The 14784-nt window shown below is 36.0% G+C and overlaps 1 protein-coding gene across 23 annotated transcripts in view; it reads left to right on the top strand.

Annotated features, from left to right (window-relative positions):
* The window catches only part of GTF2I (general transcription factor IIi), a 115106-nt gene that overhangs the window by 58431 nt on the left and 41891 nt on the right, over positions 1-14784 (top strand). For 6 of the 23 annotated variants that reach the window (XM_072752817.1, XM_072752814.1, XM_072752819.1 and 3 more), the window contains 4 exons: positions 2206-2265; positions 4307-4363; positions 6301-6363; positions 13934-14044. In XM_072752817.1, the coding sequence (XP_072608918.1) occupies positions 2206-2265; positions 4307-4363; positions 6301-6363; positions 13934-14044 (291 nt within the window). The remainder of the gene's footprint in view (positions 1-2205; positions 2266-4306; positions 4364-6300; positions 6364-13933; positions 14045-14784) is intronic. The other 17 variants (XM_072752826.1, XM_072752822.1, XM_072752827.1 and 14 more) reach the window with 5 other exon arrangements.

Genomic DNA, 14784 nt, shown 5'->3' with positions numbered 1-14784 from the left:
CTGACATTTTAAAATCGGCTCGAACATATATCTGAGCACTTGTCAGTGTTCCCCTAGGATAGTTAGTGGTCCTTAGATATGAGCATTGGGAATGTTTGATTTTCATGACTGAAATGACATAGCTAGCATTTTGAGTGTGCTTAGAATGAATAAAAATCCAAATATATGTGTTAAAACATAGATAGCTAAATGTAAACATCATAGGTAGTTTGAATGGGCAGTGATCTGTGAAGGTATACTGGGCGTATATTAACCACTAGAAATCAAGTTTAACAATATAAATTTGAGGCCAAAGAAGAAGAAAGTAATAGGTATAAAAAGTTAGACTATATAATATATACTAATAAGTAACTAAGTTGATACAGTGGTCATTAATATATACTATACACACACAAAAAAATATACCCTTGCATATACCTTACAGTATAAGTATAGCCTCGAAATTAAAATAGAAATAAAGAATTGACACAATTGTGATAAATTTGGTCTCTAGTCATGTGGGAGATTCTAACAAACGACTGTCAATAACAAAAACATCTCATGCTGTTGAATACTTATAGATAAGTACAATATTTGCATTCTACAGTTTAGAAGCATGAGCTAATTGATGCATATCTAGAACTCTGCACCCAGCACATAAATTTACAAAGCATGGATCTTTTTTAAAAATTGGCTTTAGGGGACACTTGGGTGGCTCAGCAGTTGGGCATCTGCCTTCGGCTCAGGGTGTGATCCTGGGATCCAGGATCGAGTCCCGCATCAGGATCCCTGCAAGGGTTCTGCTTCTCCCTCTACCTATGTCTTTGCTTTTCTCTCTCTCTCTCTCTCTCTCTCTAGGTCTCTCATGAATAAATAAATAAATCTTTTAAAAAATTGACTTTATACTTGTTCACAGATAACCTTAAATTCTCTGCACATAATTTGTATAATTAGAAGTCAGAAGTAGACAGGTTATTTAAAATAGAAATCCTATACGTTGAAAATCCTACAAAAATGTACTTTGTGTTAAAGAGGACTTTATTTTTACAAAATTAGAACAGGACAATATCAAGAATACTACAAAGCCAGAGTGGAGAAGCAGCTAAAGCCATACTTAGAAGTCAAGTAACACCCTTAGCTATCATTTATTTTCTGTGTATAGTTTACCCACGAGCCCATGACTAGGAAGCAATGAATCTGGTGTTTGAATTCAAGTCTCTTTCATTCAGCATCTTGCTCTTAGTTGAAATTCTGAATATAGTTTGTACATCTTTTCTGAAACTAATTTCTCCTATGATGTGTTCCTTGCTTATAATGTGTAGTTTGCGTCTTTGTGAAATTTCTCATGTGATACCTTTCAAAAGTCTTTTTTTTTTCTTTTTTTTTCCTTTCAAAAGTCTTAATGATACTATCCAATATTCAGAGACAGTGAAGTGGTTTGTATTCATTTGAGTACAGGAACATTCTATAAGTAGCCATTAAAAACACAGTGTTTTGTTCTCTGTTTTAGATTGATTACCCTCATCACTAACAAGCTTGATACTACATGTAACGTCACAATCTTCATAGTTTTCTGTGGAGGTTTAGTTAATTCAGAATACTTTCTGTATTAATAACTGGGAAGAACAATTAGGTTATTAAGGAATCCTGTGAATCTGCAGGAAAGGGGGAATTCTGAATTAATAACTCTTAATTTGTCCTGTTTCTGTTTCAGTGGAGATTTAGGCTTACTGATAGTTTAATTACATGATTTTAGAGCGTTAAGGAAGGTGTAGCAATTTGATTCTGCAGTTTTCTTCAGCATGACAAAAGATGAAGCAAATATTTGTAAAGGAAGGAAGCAATACACTTCGTGTGATAAATCTCCATTTACCATCTGTGTAAAGTGAAAGTTGCAGTTTGCTGTTAGGAACCAAACTTCTGTGTGGAACCCATGTCTACTGTTTCAGACGTGCCATTCCCATTCAATCCATATGTCTGGTCATTTTCAAAATGTCTCTGGACTGTCTACATATGAACTTATCTGAGGACACCTTTTCCATTCAGTAAGACCATGAGTTGATGCCACTCATTTTGTCATTTTTTTTCCATTTTGCCTTTTTTTTTTCTTTTTTTTATTCGTGAAAAGGCTGTATTATTCCATCTCTCTTGTCCAATTTGTTGACTGAGGTGACCCAAAATACAGTTTTGGGATTACTTTTGAAGTATTATCTTTGTATTCCAAAGCAGGCCCTTCCGAAAATGATGATGTTGATGACAAACTCCCCCTTTCGAAGTCTTTACAAGGTATAATGTTTTCACTTCCGTTTTCCCACGTACTGTTGTGATGTGATGTTCTTTATATTGGACAGACTGTGTTTTAGTATTAATATCTGTACTGTTACTTTTCTAAATGGAAAAGGAAAAAGAAAATGTATTGGCCTTTTTTTTTAAACATAAATGAACTTCACAAGCAACAATTTTTCAAAACCAATTTTCCCTTTTGTGAATCTAGTAATGAATCTCGAAATGGGTACATGACACACTTTCATATTTAAGGTAAAGTACACATTTATACCTTATATCAGAATAGTCAGAAATAAGGTTTTTGTTGTATAGTTAGTAATGTAAATATCGAGAAGGTCATGTTGATACTTAGTTTTTAGAAAGATTTGTGAAATACCACTTGTAAATAAATCCCTAAGTTTATTAATTGAATACTTTTCTGGGAATTTTTGTATAGTGTGCCCTGACTTGAGGATCATAGGCTATGTGTTGGCTTTTACTTCTGTGTATTCTGGCTTTGGTCAAGTAGGATCCTTTTTTTTTTTTTTTAAGTTTTTAGTTTTACTTTGACTATAAATGTAATTGCTTATTTCAGATTTAAAAAAGAACAGAAAGGACACAGCATCTTTGTTGACAGACACTTGTGTAATATTAGGGTGGAACAGTGTGCTTAACTTGTTCCTTTACCCACCCTTCCTTTGTTAAATACTATTCTCTGCTCCATTATCTCTCATTCCTTTGACCTCACATCTTTGTTTTCTTTGACTTTACAGTCAAAGAAGCCAGTGCTCCATGAATTCGGATTTTAACATTAAAGGCTGGGGGTGGGGCACTATGTGTTGAGAAAGTATACTTTAAGAGTTAATTAAAGAATAATTAATGTCTCTAGATTTATAGATTTACCTAGTGTTTTGAGCTCAGGTGAGTTTTTATAATATGGAGTTATTGGAAGAGAATCCCAAGATAATCATGGCATCATAAAACTAGACCTTTAAAAACCAAAAGTATTTGACCTTAGTATGGCATTTAAGTTAAAAGGTACTAGACACTGAATGGCAGTTTTTGAAACTGTAATCGATGCTCTTTAAAGATCAAAATAAATACTTATGTTTAAACCTATGTCTAGGGGTCACATGTTTAGCATAGCTCTGAGTTCAGTTGTTAGTGGATGACAAAATGGATTGCATTTTACTTCCCCTATCTGATTTATTCTTACTCCTATGTAATATAGTTTATTGATACCTGAAGGCAGTGATTTTCAGCCTTTTCCATGCTAGTAGCTCAGACATTTAAGGACAGAGGATGATATTCTGGGGCAGTTTGGGCAATTAATCCTAAGTGGCTCTCTAATGTTGTAGATTACTTCTTTCCTATTTATGAGTAAAACTTCTGCACTAGTAGGATGAGCCTGTTTACCTTGTGACTGCCTAACCTGATACATTGCTTTATGTTCCAGTTTTTAGAAGCAGGCAGATTATATTACCTGAATTAAAATGCTTTTGAGACTAAAGGTAGTATCTTAAATTTTAACTTACGAGTTTCCTTTTAGTACAACTTTGATTAAATAATGGGGATTGCGTTTCCATAGCTTCCGCCATTGTAAAAATGGAAAGCAGGAAACATTTCACAGCAAAACCTGAACTTGTTTGTGTAGACTTTTAATAGAGTCTGTGAGCAAAGATAGAATTTACTCTGATTTGTGTTTTTGTGTGTGCGTCATTGACAGATGAGCATGGTACCTTGAACCATAATTGTTCTGTATCTCAAATTCCAACATCTATCAGTAATTATATTGTATAGTTAACAGTAGTAATATTAAATCCCCAAACCTACTTAGGTTTCTTTATCTGTTTACATTTTAAAATAATTTCTTGTGCTTTCAAATAGAAGTTTTATGTGTTTTTCTGAATTAGATCGCATTGTTGGAATTAACTGCAGAAGAGTTAATCAGTTTGTATATGTTGTATGGTTAAGTGTTAAATTATTTGCACTGTTGCCTAGTTTCTCTTCTTTCAATGTAAGTTTTTACTGGTTTAGTATATGTGGTTTATTTTCTCTTTAGGGAGCCATCATTCTTCAGAAGGCAATGAAGGAACAGAAATGGAAGTACCAGCAGAAGGTTAGAAATAAAGGGATTTTTAATTTGCAGTAATCATATTATGTTTGTTCTCTATTATAGAGAATATTGCCCTTCAAACACCTTATTTGAAACTAAAAAGTTGATTGTTTTGGTATGCCTTCTTAGCCAACAGGTTTATTTTTTTAGTCCTAAGGTGTAATATACATATATAACTGTATTGAGTAATAAAGCATATGGGGATGAAAACAGAAGTGGTAAGTAAAACTCTTCATGATGCAAAATGCTGCGCTTTTTTCCTGATCATCTTGTGCCTTATTGCAGATCTCTTAAAGATTGGCTTCAATATTTTAGACCGAAAAATATGACTGGTTTCTGTTCATATTTCATTCTTAAAAATATTACGTAACGGTACCTTTTATTTTTAAAGTAGTGTTTCCACGTAAGATTAATAAAGGAGGGATTTTCTCTGTTTATTTTTATACCCTTTGGCACTCCTTTCTCTGTTTCTCAGCCAATCCTCCTTCAATTGTGGCATCAAGGAAATATTTAACTGTGGTATGGCTCCTTAAATTCTCCAGATCCTAAGTGAAACTATTATTGAGCCAAATGGCTTCCTATTTCTCAGCAGTTTACATAATTCCAGAAGAATTCTTGTAGATTTTTCCCAAGGAAAATGACTGGTGTAAGGTACCTGAATCTTGTTTTAGAATTTTGATTTCTCTCAAAAACTGGTCATGTTGTGCCTACCTCCCCTCCCCCCCTGCCCGAATAGAAAAGGAGTCTTTTCGAGAATATTTTTATTCCTTATATTTGCTTTTTTATTTAACTTTTAAAAATCATTAATTTGATTTCTACCCTATTTTGAGGATAGGGAGGTCTTAAGGTCCCTGAAATGTCGGCTAAGTTTTCCAAATTCGATTTTAGAATTAGGTTTCTAACTGAAGTACATATCTTGCAAAAATATCAAGATGCTCATTTTCAACAATATTTTACATTTCTTTTTGAGATCTTTTTATAGAAAATTGTGTGGATTATTATTATTTTTTTAATGTTTTACTGTCAGGAGGTAATTAGATGGTTTCCTCTGTAACGTTTGTTTTAGATAGGTGGTCTATGTGCAACAGTGAGCTATCTATGTGCAGGCCACACCTGGCACAGGGCTTCTTCAGGCAGTCTGCATTGCTCCATAGTCCATATTCTAGGCTTTGAAATACTTGATGTTTGAGATTTTTATTGTCCCATTTCAGTATGAACAGAGTTGAGTTGGACCTGGGTTCTGGTCTTTATTCTTTTACTAACAAGTGAACATAATCTTTGGCAAATCAATTAATCTCTCAACCTTTGCAAAATGAAAAGAGAGTTGACAAGGATACTCTCTAGCTGAGCTTTCTAGCACTAACATTCTCATGTACATTTGTTTTGTGTAGTAGTACAAAAAGAAACAAAAGATCTTATGTTTTACGAGTCTGCTGCATATCATGTTAGGGGATTGAGTCCTCTCTGCTTCTGTCCCAGCCATTATCTTGATATGAAGGTCCCCAGATCAAAAAATGGATTGTGGTTTTATTTAATGCTGTAAACCACTCCTAGGATCTCTGAAAGGAGAGGGGAAATAGTAAACAAGAGAGAAAGCCTCGAGTCTGTCCTAGCATTTTCTAGTTTCAGCAGGAAAACAATAGTGATGGCATTATAATCTCCTTCCTGTAAACTCGGAGGTTTTTGAGTCCGTTAATGCTTACTGCAAGTAGCTTGGTATTATCAAGTAGCTGTCCAGAGGTTTTCTTTCTGTTTTCCCTCATCTCTGTTTGCCATGAAAAGGGTCAGATGTTCTAACCTAACAACTATGAGCTGAATTCAAATGCCAGTAACAATTTTCTCGTAGGCTGCTTTTGGAGTAACAGTGAATCAGTGAAATGTTGGAACTTACAGAAAGTGCTGTATAACGAATGTCATTTTAGAATTTTATTTTTTTCAAGATTCTACTCAGCATGTCCCTTCAGAAACAAGTGAGGACCCCGAAGTTGAGGTGACTATCGAAGGTTAGTTCCCGGAAGCCTGGATTCCAAAAGTGGACTTCTGGTCATAAAACCCTTTGTCACATTCACATTGCCGAGTATACATTCCATTCATTCTTAACGGAAACTTGTGAGAAGAACTGATGCATATATGTGTATGTGTGACCGAGGCAGCCCGCTTCCCAGCAGCGGAGCCAGTGCTTTGGGAGCTCTAGACAACCAGGCAGGGTGTGAGCACAGGCAGCGGCCCGCAAGTCGACCGAGCTGTCCTTCACTGTCACTGGGAATCAAAAGTAAACACATGAAAACAATGACCAAACATGATGCCCACAAAAACAGTTTAGAACCTGTGCTTGGGTTGCAGCAGAAGAGAGCTAATTTGTACCTCCATGAGCTGGAAGGGAAAGTGTGGAGAGTTCCTTCCTCGTTCTTCACATTTGCCCCTAGAACACTATTAAAGGCTGATGGAGAATCTGTCTTTAAAAATGATTATTGAAGCAGTAGCGATGAATAGATGAATAGATGCTCAAGTAACATCTTTAGTGACAGTGGCTTCAAACCTAGTTTTGTCTTCCAAGGTACTGCATGAATGCAGATAGGCCAGGATTATGAATAAATTAAGCTAATAGAAAATTATTAATAGTATCATTTCTCATGTTTAATAATTCCTAAATGCATGTTGATATTTTTCCTTTTCAATTAACGGCTTATGCTACTCCTCTAAAATGCCCCCACCCATCTCTCCTCCCTTCCCCTCCACTAGTAGTACTTTCTTAGAGTAAAATACTGAAACATTACAATAAATTGTACTATGTAAAGTTTTGTTTACCAATCCTGCTCTGTTCTAAAATCCCTAAACTCGGGTAGATACCAGTTTATTGTGTATAAATACATGTGTATGTATATATTTAGTTTTGCAAAAATATATAGATATTTTTAGCATACATTATAATGATCATTTAAAATACACATATATCACATTTCCATAGAATTCCTCCCTTCAACCACACATCTTAGTGATTCAGGGTTTTGAGGTTTGTTTTGTTTTTTGTTTTTTTCCTGCAGCCTAACCTTTTTTAATTTGATCTCTCTCTTTTTATAACCTGTCTCCTTTGTTATTTGGTTATTTATCATGTTTTGCTGTTTCATACTACTCAAAATGTCTTTGTCTTCATTGCTTCTGAAATATGTTGATGATTCTCATGAGAATTTGTTTTATACTTCATGTCTTAATATCTCAGTATCACACATACATTTCTTGAATCATTAATATAATTTCACTAACCTAAAAGCAATTTCGAATTGTTTGTAGTCAGCATTATATACTTGAATTTAACTGTTAGAACTGTTAGTTAGAAGCCTCATTAATTATGAGAGAAGAACTTTTTAAAAGTATGTAAATATTATATACACTCAGAACTTTGTCCTTTCTGCAGAGATAGGAAAAATAGATGATTAATAAAATTATTAGAATAAAACTTTTTTATGACAGGGTGAGAAGGGGCAGAGGGAGAGAGAGAAAATCTTAAGCAGGCTTCTCTACTCAGTGCGAGCCCGATCTAAAACTCAATCTCTTGACCCTGAGATCATGACCTGAGCTGGAACCAAGAGGGGCACCTGACCCCATTGATCCACCCAGGTGCCCCTAGAATGAAACTTTTAAGTAGGACTAGTAACCTAGTAGATTTAGGAATACTTAAAGCAGGTAAAAACTTAAAATTGCTTAGAAAATAAATACTTGACATTTATAGCACAAGACCTTTAAAGATAATCATGAAATGAATGGATCTTGAGCCTGAAGTGTCAGTCTTTTCAGTTTTAACTCTTTGAAGGGGAATGATAAATCCTGTCTCTCTGAATTTGAGACAGTGCCAGAAGTTTGCTTTACCCATTCTAATTTATCCACAAGTAGTAGAATTTCTTTATGGTCAGAAGACCAGTGAAATGCCAGGTTTTTGCAAAGTAATTGCCTTTCAGGCTGTCATCCTCCACAGCATATACTTTCACACACATGGTCAATATCAACCTTAATTTAAATTGATGATTTTTAATCATTATATGACTAGTTAAGATATTGATGGAAAAAGAAAATGTGGTAAAGCCTCCTAATACAAAAAATATACAAGCATTGAACAAGAGGGATGGTTTTTTGTTTGGTTTTGTTTTAAGACAGTGACTTATAAAAAGATTACTATTATAAGAAGTTTTGAGGTTGAAAAATCCCTGTGTTTCATGAATGAAGTACATTTAAAAGGAAAATTATCTCTAGAGAATGATACCAGTTTTGTTTAAGAAAATGCTGTGCTTAAAAGAAGATACATGAAGGTAATCCTACTTGCTTGGGATGACTTTTATTTTTGTATCTTTCTGTATTTCCCAAATAGTTTATAGAAAAGAAAAACAAAAAAACTTGTCATCAAGTAAGTTTGTTAGACTTTTCCACAGCACTTTATTGTTGATCTCTGCATTTGAAATCATATGGAGCTGCAAAGAGGTTAATTTGGCATCACTGAAGACACATTATTTAGGATCGTAGTCCTTACCATTGCTGGTGGTATGCTTGGAGTTGTGCTCTTCCATCTGTGGTGATGCATTTGTCCTTGGAGCCAGTGGTACACATTCCCCTTGTATGTGACTTAGGTTTGGAAAATTGCCTTTGGAATAAGGCTTGCCTTAATTTAGTAAACATCATGCCTGCATTTGGAAGTAAAATTGGATTGCTGATAGGTCTTTAATACATGCATAGGGAATCTTATTTATTTATTTAAGATTTTATTTATTTATTCATGAGAGATACAGAGAGAGAGGCAGAGACATAGGCAGAGAGAGAAGGAGGCTCCTCACAGGGAGCCCAATGTGGAACTCCATCCCGGACCCGGGAAATCACGCCCTGAGCCAAAGACAGACACTCAACTGCAGAGCCACCCAGGCATCCCGAGGGAATCTTATTTAGAACCGTTTGCTCTCGCTGTCATGGGCATGGTAATACAGGAGTGTTTTGTGCTTCAGAAGAGGCTCCCATCATGCACGCTTCTCTGTTAGGGCACTGGTTTCCAAACCTGAGCCTCTCATACATGTCCATTGTGCTGTGGCAAAACCTCCTGTTCATTTCTTCACTCAAGGTTTTCCTTTAAGTTGATTGTAAGGAGACTCATTTAGAAACAAATCCTTCATTTTCTGAAGTAAAGCTGTGTTTGAAATATTAATTTTCTTTCTCCCTGTCCATGGAAACATACACAAATACTTCAATACAGCAGTGCGGTTCTACATGTAGCAGGCACATGGACTGTTATTTGAGAACACTGTGTTAGAGCTTCAATAGCTGGATGACTTGTCATCCTCCATTGGAATACTTTTTTTGTGACACTCATGAGTAGGATTTTCATAAATATTTGGCTGCTGCTTATAATTAAGGACTACGCTATGCAAGTATTCGTTTAATCATTGTGCAAATAACCAGCACCTTGTATGTGCCTGGGATTACACATGGTGATTAGGATTTAGGAAGGAACAGGATAGGCAAGTCTGCTAGAGGTATTTGATCAAGAGGAGCAACAGTTCTGTTCCTCCCTTTGAGGAAACAAGGCTGCTTTGTGAAAGACTGAGTAGACTGGAGCAGAGCAAGAACACCGGCCTTAGAAGCTGTTGTGTTCAGCTACCCAGGGCCAGAGGCCAGATGTTTTAGAGCAGGATGGAGGCATTGGAGATAAAAGTAGGTGAATTGTGAGTCTGTTCTGAAAATAGAGCCAGTAGGCTTTGCTGTTCGTCACTGTTTAATTATTGTGCTTATCTTGGAAATATTATCAGCCTGTTCATAGGATCTGGATGGTTAAGTACGTTATAGTATTTGAAATTTTTTGTGTTTTGAATTATATAGCTGCTTAAGAATCATATAATGAGTTTCCTTTTTTAAATTTTTTTTTATATAATGAGTTTCCTATTGTTTCTGTAAAAATTAGAGTTTTAAAGGAGTTGGGACCTAGATCCATGGATGAAAACTGCCATCCGTTAATTTTAAAATGCGTAGGGTAATTCATGGCTCTGCATAATTTCAAGAGGAATATGGTATCTAGTTTATTAGTTTGATCTTTATTTTTATTTTTATTTATTTTTATTTATTTTTATTTATTTATGATAGTCACAGAGAGAGAGAGAGAGAGAGAGAGAGGCAGAGACATAGGCAGAGGGAGAAGCAGGCTCCATGCACCGGGAGCCTGATGTGGGATTCGATCCTGGGTCTCCAGGATTGAGCCCTGGGCCAAAGGCAGGTGCCAAACTGCTGTGCCACCCAGGGATCCCTTAGTTTGATCTTTAAAAAATAGATGTCAGATTGTATGGTGGAAGCATCACCATTGGATTGTGTTGCAAATAAAAGTAGCAGATTTGTTTCATATTTCATTAATGCATTCAGCGTTAAGGATGCCATAATAAATTTAAGCTCTGAAGTCTGTGCTGTCCTGTAGGTATATTTGTAAATATGTTGCAGAAAGGGGAATGGGCTTTTCTAAATACACATTTTGAGTTAGGGACAGTAGTTGCCTTTTTTTTCAAGGTGTGGTAGGTGCTTGTGTTAGTACTGGCAGCATAATACTTCTCTATTCCCGCATAACAACTTCTGCACATTAAAATATTTTGAAATTTATCTTACCAGCTTTTAGCATTGATGATGTAAACATTTTTAGTTTGGGGTTGAATTCGAAGCCTCCTGAAATACGCATCTTTTAACACAAAAGTGGGTTGTTTCTAATGTGGAAATGCCACGATAATTAGAATGACAGACTTGATTGTCAGAAGAGGCAAATGCTTAGAGCTTTATTTGATATTTTTGCTACAGAGAAGTAATTTTTATCCTTTGTGGAAAGGATTTTGAAGTTAAAATAACATTTGCTTGTACTTTCTCAAAAGAAATTAGTTTTTTGCAGAAAAAAAGTGGAAAAGGCTATGGAAGATATGGTCAGGCTTGTAGCTGTTACTTTGATTTCATTCCACGTTTCACGTGATTTAAAACGTCCAAAGATTGATTAGTAAATATATGAAATGGCTTAGTCTTTTACTAGAATGTGTGGTGTAATTTTTTTTTTTACCACAAGTAATTAAATTTATCTCTTTGTATTTGTTCACATTTATAGATTAAACATACTTGTCGCTGGAGAGAAATGGAATACCACTCTTTAATATATTATGGTCTGTTCAATTGCTTGTCTTATTTGAAAACACTCTCCTAGATTTGTCTTTGTTCTTTATTTCTGTTTATAGTTAATGAGGTTACTTTTATAAAATTTGTGTATCCTATTAAATCCTTTATGTTGTAAAGTAAAACTGGACTGATCAAAGAGGTCTTGACACTAAAGAAAAGCTGTTTTGCCCTTGCCCCTGGGCCTCAGTTTCAAAGAGCTTATAGTGGAGATTAATATAATAGATTGCTGGGATTCTTCATTACCACCCTCCAGCTCTCTTGTCGTCTTAATTTTATACTTTTAGTTTTCATTTTATGTAATTCAGTTAACAATCAGTTTAAATGACCTATAGAAGTAGGCTACATTTACCCTACAGAGAAAGTATTTTTGCTTTTAATGTCATTGCTTAATGTTTGTAAAGAAACGTTAACATCAAGAGTTTAAAATGCTTTGACATGGGGGCGCCTGGCTGGCTGAGCCAGCAGAACATGCCACTCTTGATCTCAGAGTCATGAGTTCGAGCCCCACGTTGAGGGTAGAGATTACTTAAGATAAAACAAAGCGGTTTGACACTATTCATAGGTGAACCGAGTGTCTTTCATTTTACTTTATGCAAACTAGCATGAAAATACTCGTCTGCTTCTAAAAATCTGGAAATTGAAAAAAATGGGGTTGTTTTTTTTTTTTTTTTCCAGTACATTTTCAGAATCGAAGGGCAAACATATTAATGACACTTATGTTTTCCCAAATGTGTCTTTTTAGATTGAATATAATTACTCGATAATCTTTATAGTCTTTTGACCATTTTTTTAGTCATTTGACCACTAATCCTTGTAGTAATTTAATAAGCCCAGATGACATGATCGAGTTTTATTTTACTAGTTTGTAATTTTAAAATCTTCTACAATGGATTTCTTTTTTTCTGGATTTGAAGAAGTGTTTCTACAGTGGCTGTCAATACATGAAAGAGTATTTTAAGTTGTTTATATGATAACATTTCCCACTATCCCCTAAATGTGGCATTTTGGTCTTTTCCAGCTCATAAATGGGTCCTGATGTGACTTAATCTGGTATTGGTGACATTGGTGACTTTTTCTCCTATTGGTTGGAATAATCAGCAAATGATTTCATGTTACTAGAGTATCTCTTGGTGTTTGAGGAAGAACCAGGATTACAGTGTCTGATTGTGTTCTATGATGCCGGGAGAGGAATGACATACATGTCTTTTAAGCTTCGGTCAGATTTTCCCTTGATTAACGTACAAAATACATAGAAGTTATGTATGGTTGTTCTAGGCAACGTTGTGTATTTGCTGAATTGGAATTTCTTGTTCTCTCTTTGAGAGTACCATGTTAGTGTGCTGGTAAGAGTCACACTCAGAGTCTGATCTCAGCTGCACTGCTGAGTGGTATGTCATGGTTAGGTCACAGAACACTTGCTAAGCCGATTTCTTGAGTTGTGAGAGGAAAGTGAAAATTATTTAGAAGAGTGACCTGTAGTACTTGAATGGCATCTTTCTGAGATTGTCTTTAATAAAGTGATTATTTCTTTCCCATTCCCAGATTGAATTTCAAGTAGAGATTTTGTAAAGTGGTAGTTTTAGTAATGTATGGATGATGTTTGAGCAGAAATCAGTATTGTACCACAAGACATTTTCAGGGTTCTAGAAAAAGATGGCATTGGTAGCTTTTCTTATTTTATCCAGATGTCCTTAATTCTAGCATTAGATGCAGTTTCCTAGCAGAGTCACACTGCAGACATATCCACTAAGACAGTATCATGAACTCGGGCTACCAATGTCTTAAGTCGTCTACATTCTGTACTTAAATATCTGCTTGCCCACTTCTACTAGGTTTTGTGTTGACTCAGCGTTATCTGTTTCACAAATAATGTAGCATTATTTCATTAATTCTGTAAGTTCTGTGTTTGTTAAAAGTGTTCGACATACAGTTACCCACCCTCCCTTGTTTGTGCATGCTTGGATCTCGTATGAGCTGAAATAGTTTTCTCTTCAAGCTATGTTTCCTCCCCCTTTTCTTACATATTTGTAGAACTGTAGTTACCTGTCTCCATTAAAACCTTTTTCTTGAAAAGACTTTAAAGAGATTGTAATCTCAAGAGTTGAGAGGAGTTAGGGGAGAAGGGAAATCTATGAGGATGTGGTTCCAGTTAAGCAAAGTCAAGATGAAGTAAGGTAGAGAGATGAGGACTGTCTACCCGAGCACAGCCTCCCAGAGCAGGAAAGCTGAAGGGGTTACTGGGAGGGACTAGGCAAAGATGCCCGCAGGGAGGTGCTGACTGCGGCTGCCCACGGGGGTGAAGACTCCCACCTCTGTCTTTGAATATTGAGGATTGAACAGCGGTAGCTGGGACTATGTCATACTGTTCCTCCAGTGATGACCATTTTCTTTTTCAAGATGATGATTATTCTCCACCTACCAAGAGACCAAAGAGCAGCGAGCCGCCCCAGCCAGCGGTCTCGGAGCCTGCCAATGCTGGGAAGCGGAAAGTGAGGGAGTTCAACTTCGGTACGTTCAAGATCAGACGTGGGCAGGCGCCTTTCCTCTCTGTCCTTCCAGTGATTTCTTGTAGAACTTTGAGCCATTCTGGTGAGCGTGGAGGGAATGAGCTGCTTTAAAAATACATTACTACCTTAGATTAGCACAGTTGGAAGCAAGCTTACAGACACTGCTGAAGCAAGGTTTGGGGCTGAGCACGAGGCACAGCATCTTCTGATGTTAAGTACAGTTAATAGACTTTGAGTCAGGGTTTTGACGACTTAGTAATTAAGTCGGTTTTCTTCACTTTAAAACCTCATTTGCTTATTTAAAATCTATTTTACGCATTGATTTTTCTTGTACTGTGTAACTGCCAGCAGCTAATCTAAACAAGCCCCAGTGGATGATGTATCTTTTTTAAGGGACTAAATATCAGTGGAGCAAATTATATTTGCGATCCATATTTTGAATAGTTAGAACATTTCACTTGTGTACTTTTTTTTTTTTTAAGATTCTATTTATTCATGAGAGACACAGAGAGAGAGGCAGAGACACAGGCAGAGAGAGAAGCAGGCTCCATGCAAGGAGCCCAACTCAGGACCCAATCCCGGGACTCCAGGACCACGCCCTGGGGCCGAAGGCAGGCGCTAAATCGCGGAGCCACCCAGGGATCCCCACTTGTGTACTTTTTAAGTAGCTTTTTAAGTATTTTAATTTGTCATAGTCATAAATGTTGGATATAAATTGATTTTTATATGGATAGTAGTAAG

This window comes from Vulpes vulpes, chromosome 3 (assembly GCF_048418805.1).
Source record: "Vulpes vulpes isolate BD-2025 chromosome 3, VulVul3, whole genome shotgun sequence".
Classification (NCBI taxonomy): domain Eukaryota; kingdom Metazoa; phylum Chordata; class Mammalia; order Carnivora; family Canidae; genus Vulpes; species Vulpes vulpes.
This window is presented reverse-complemented; position numbering and strand designations above follow the sequence as displayed.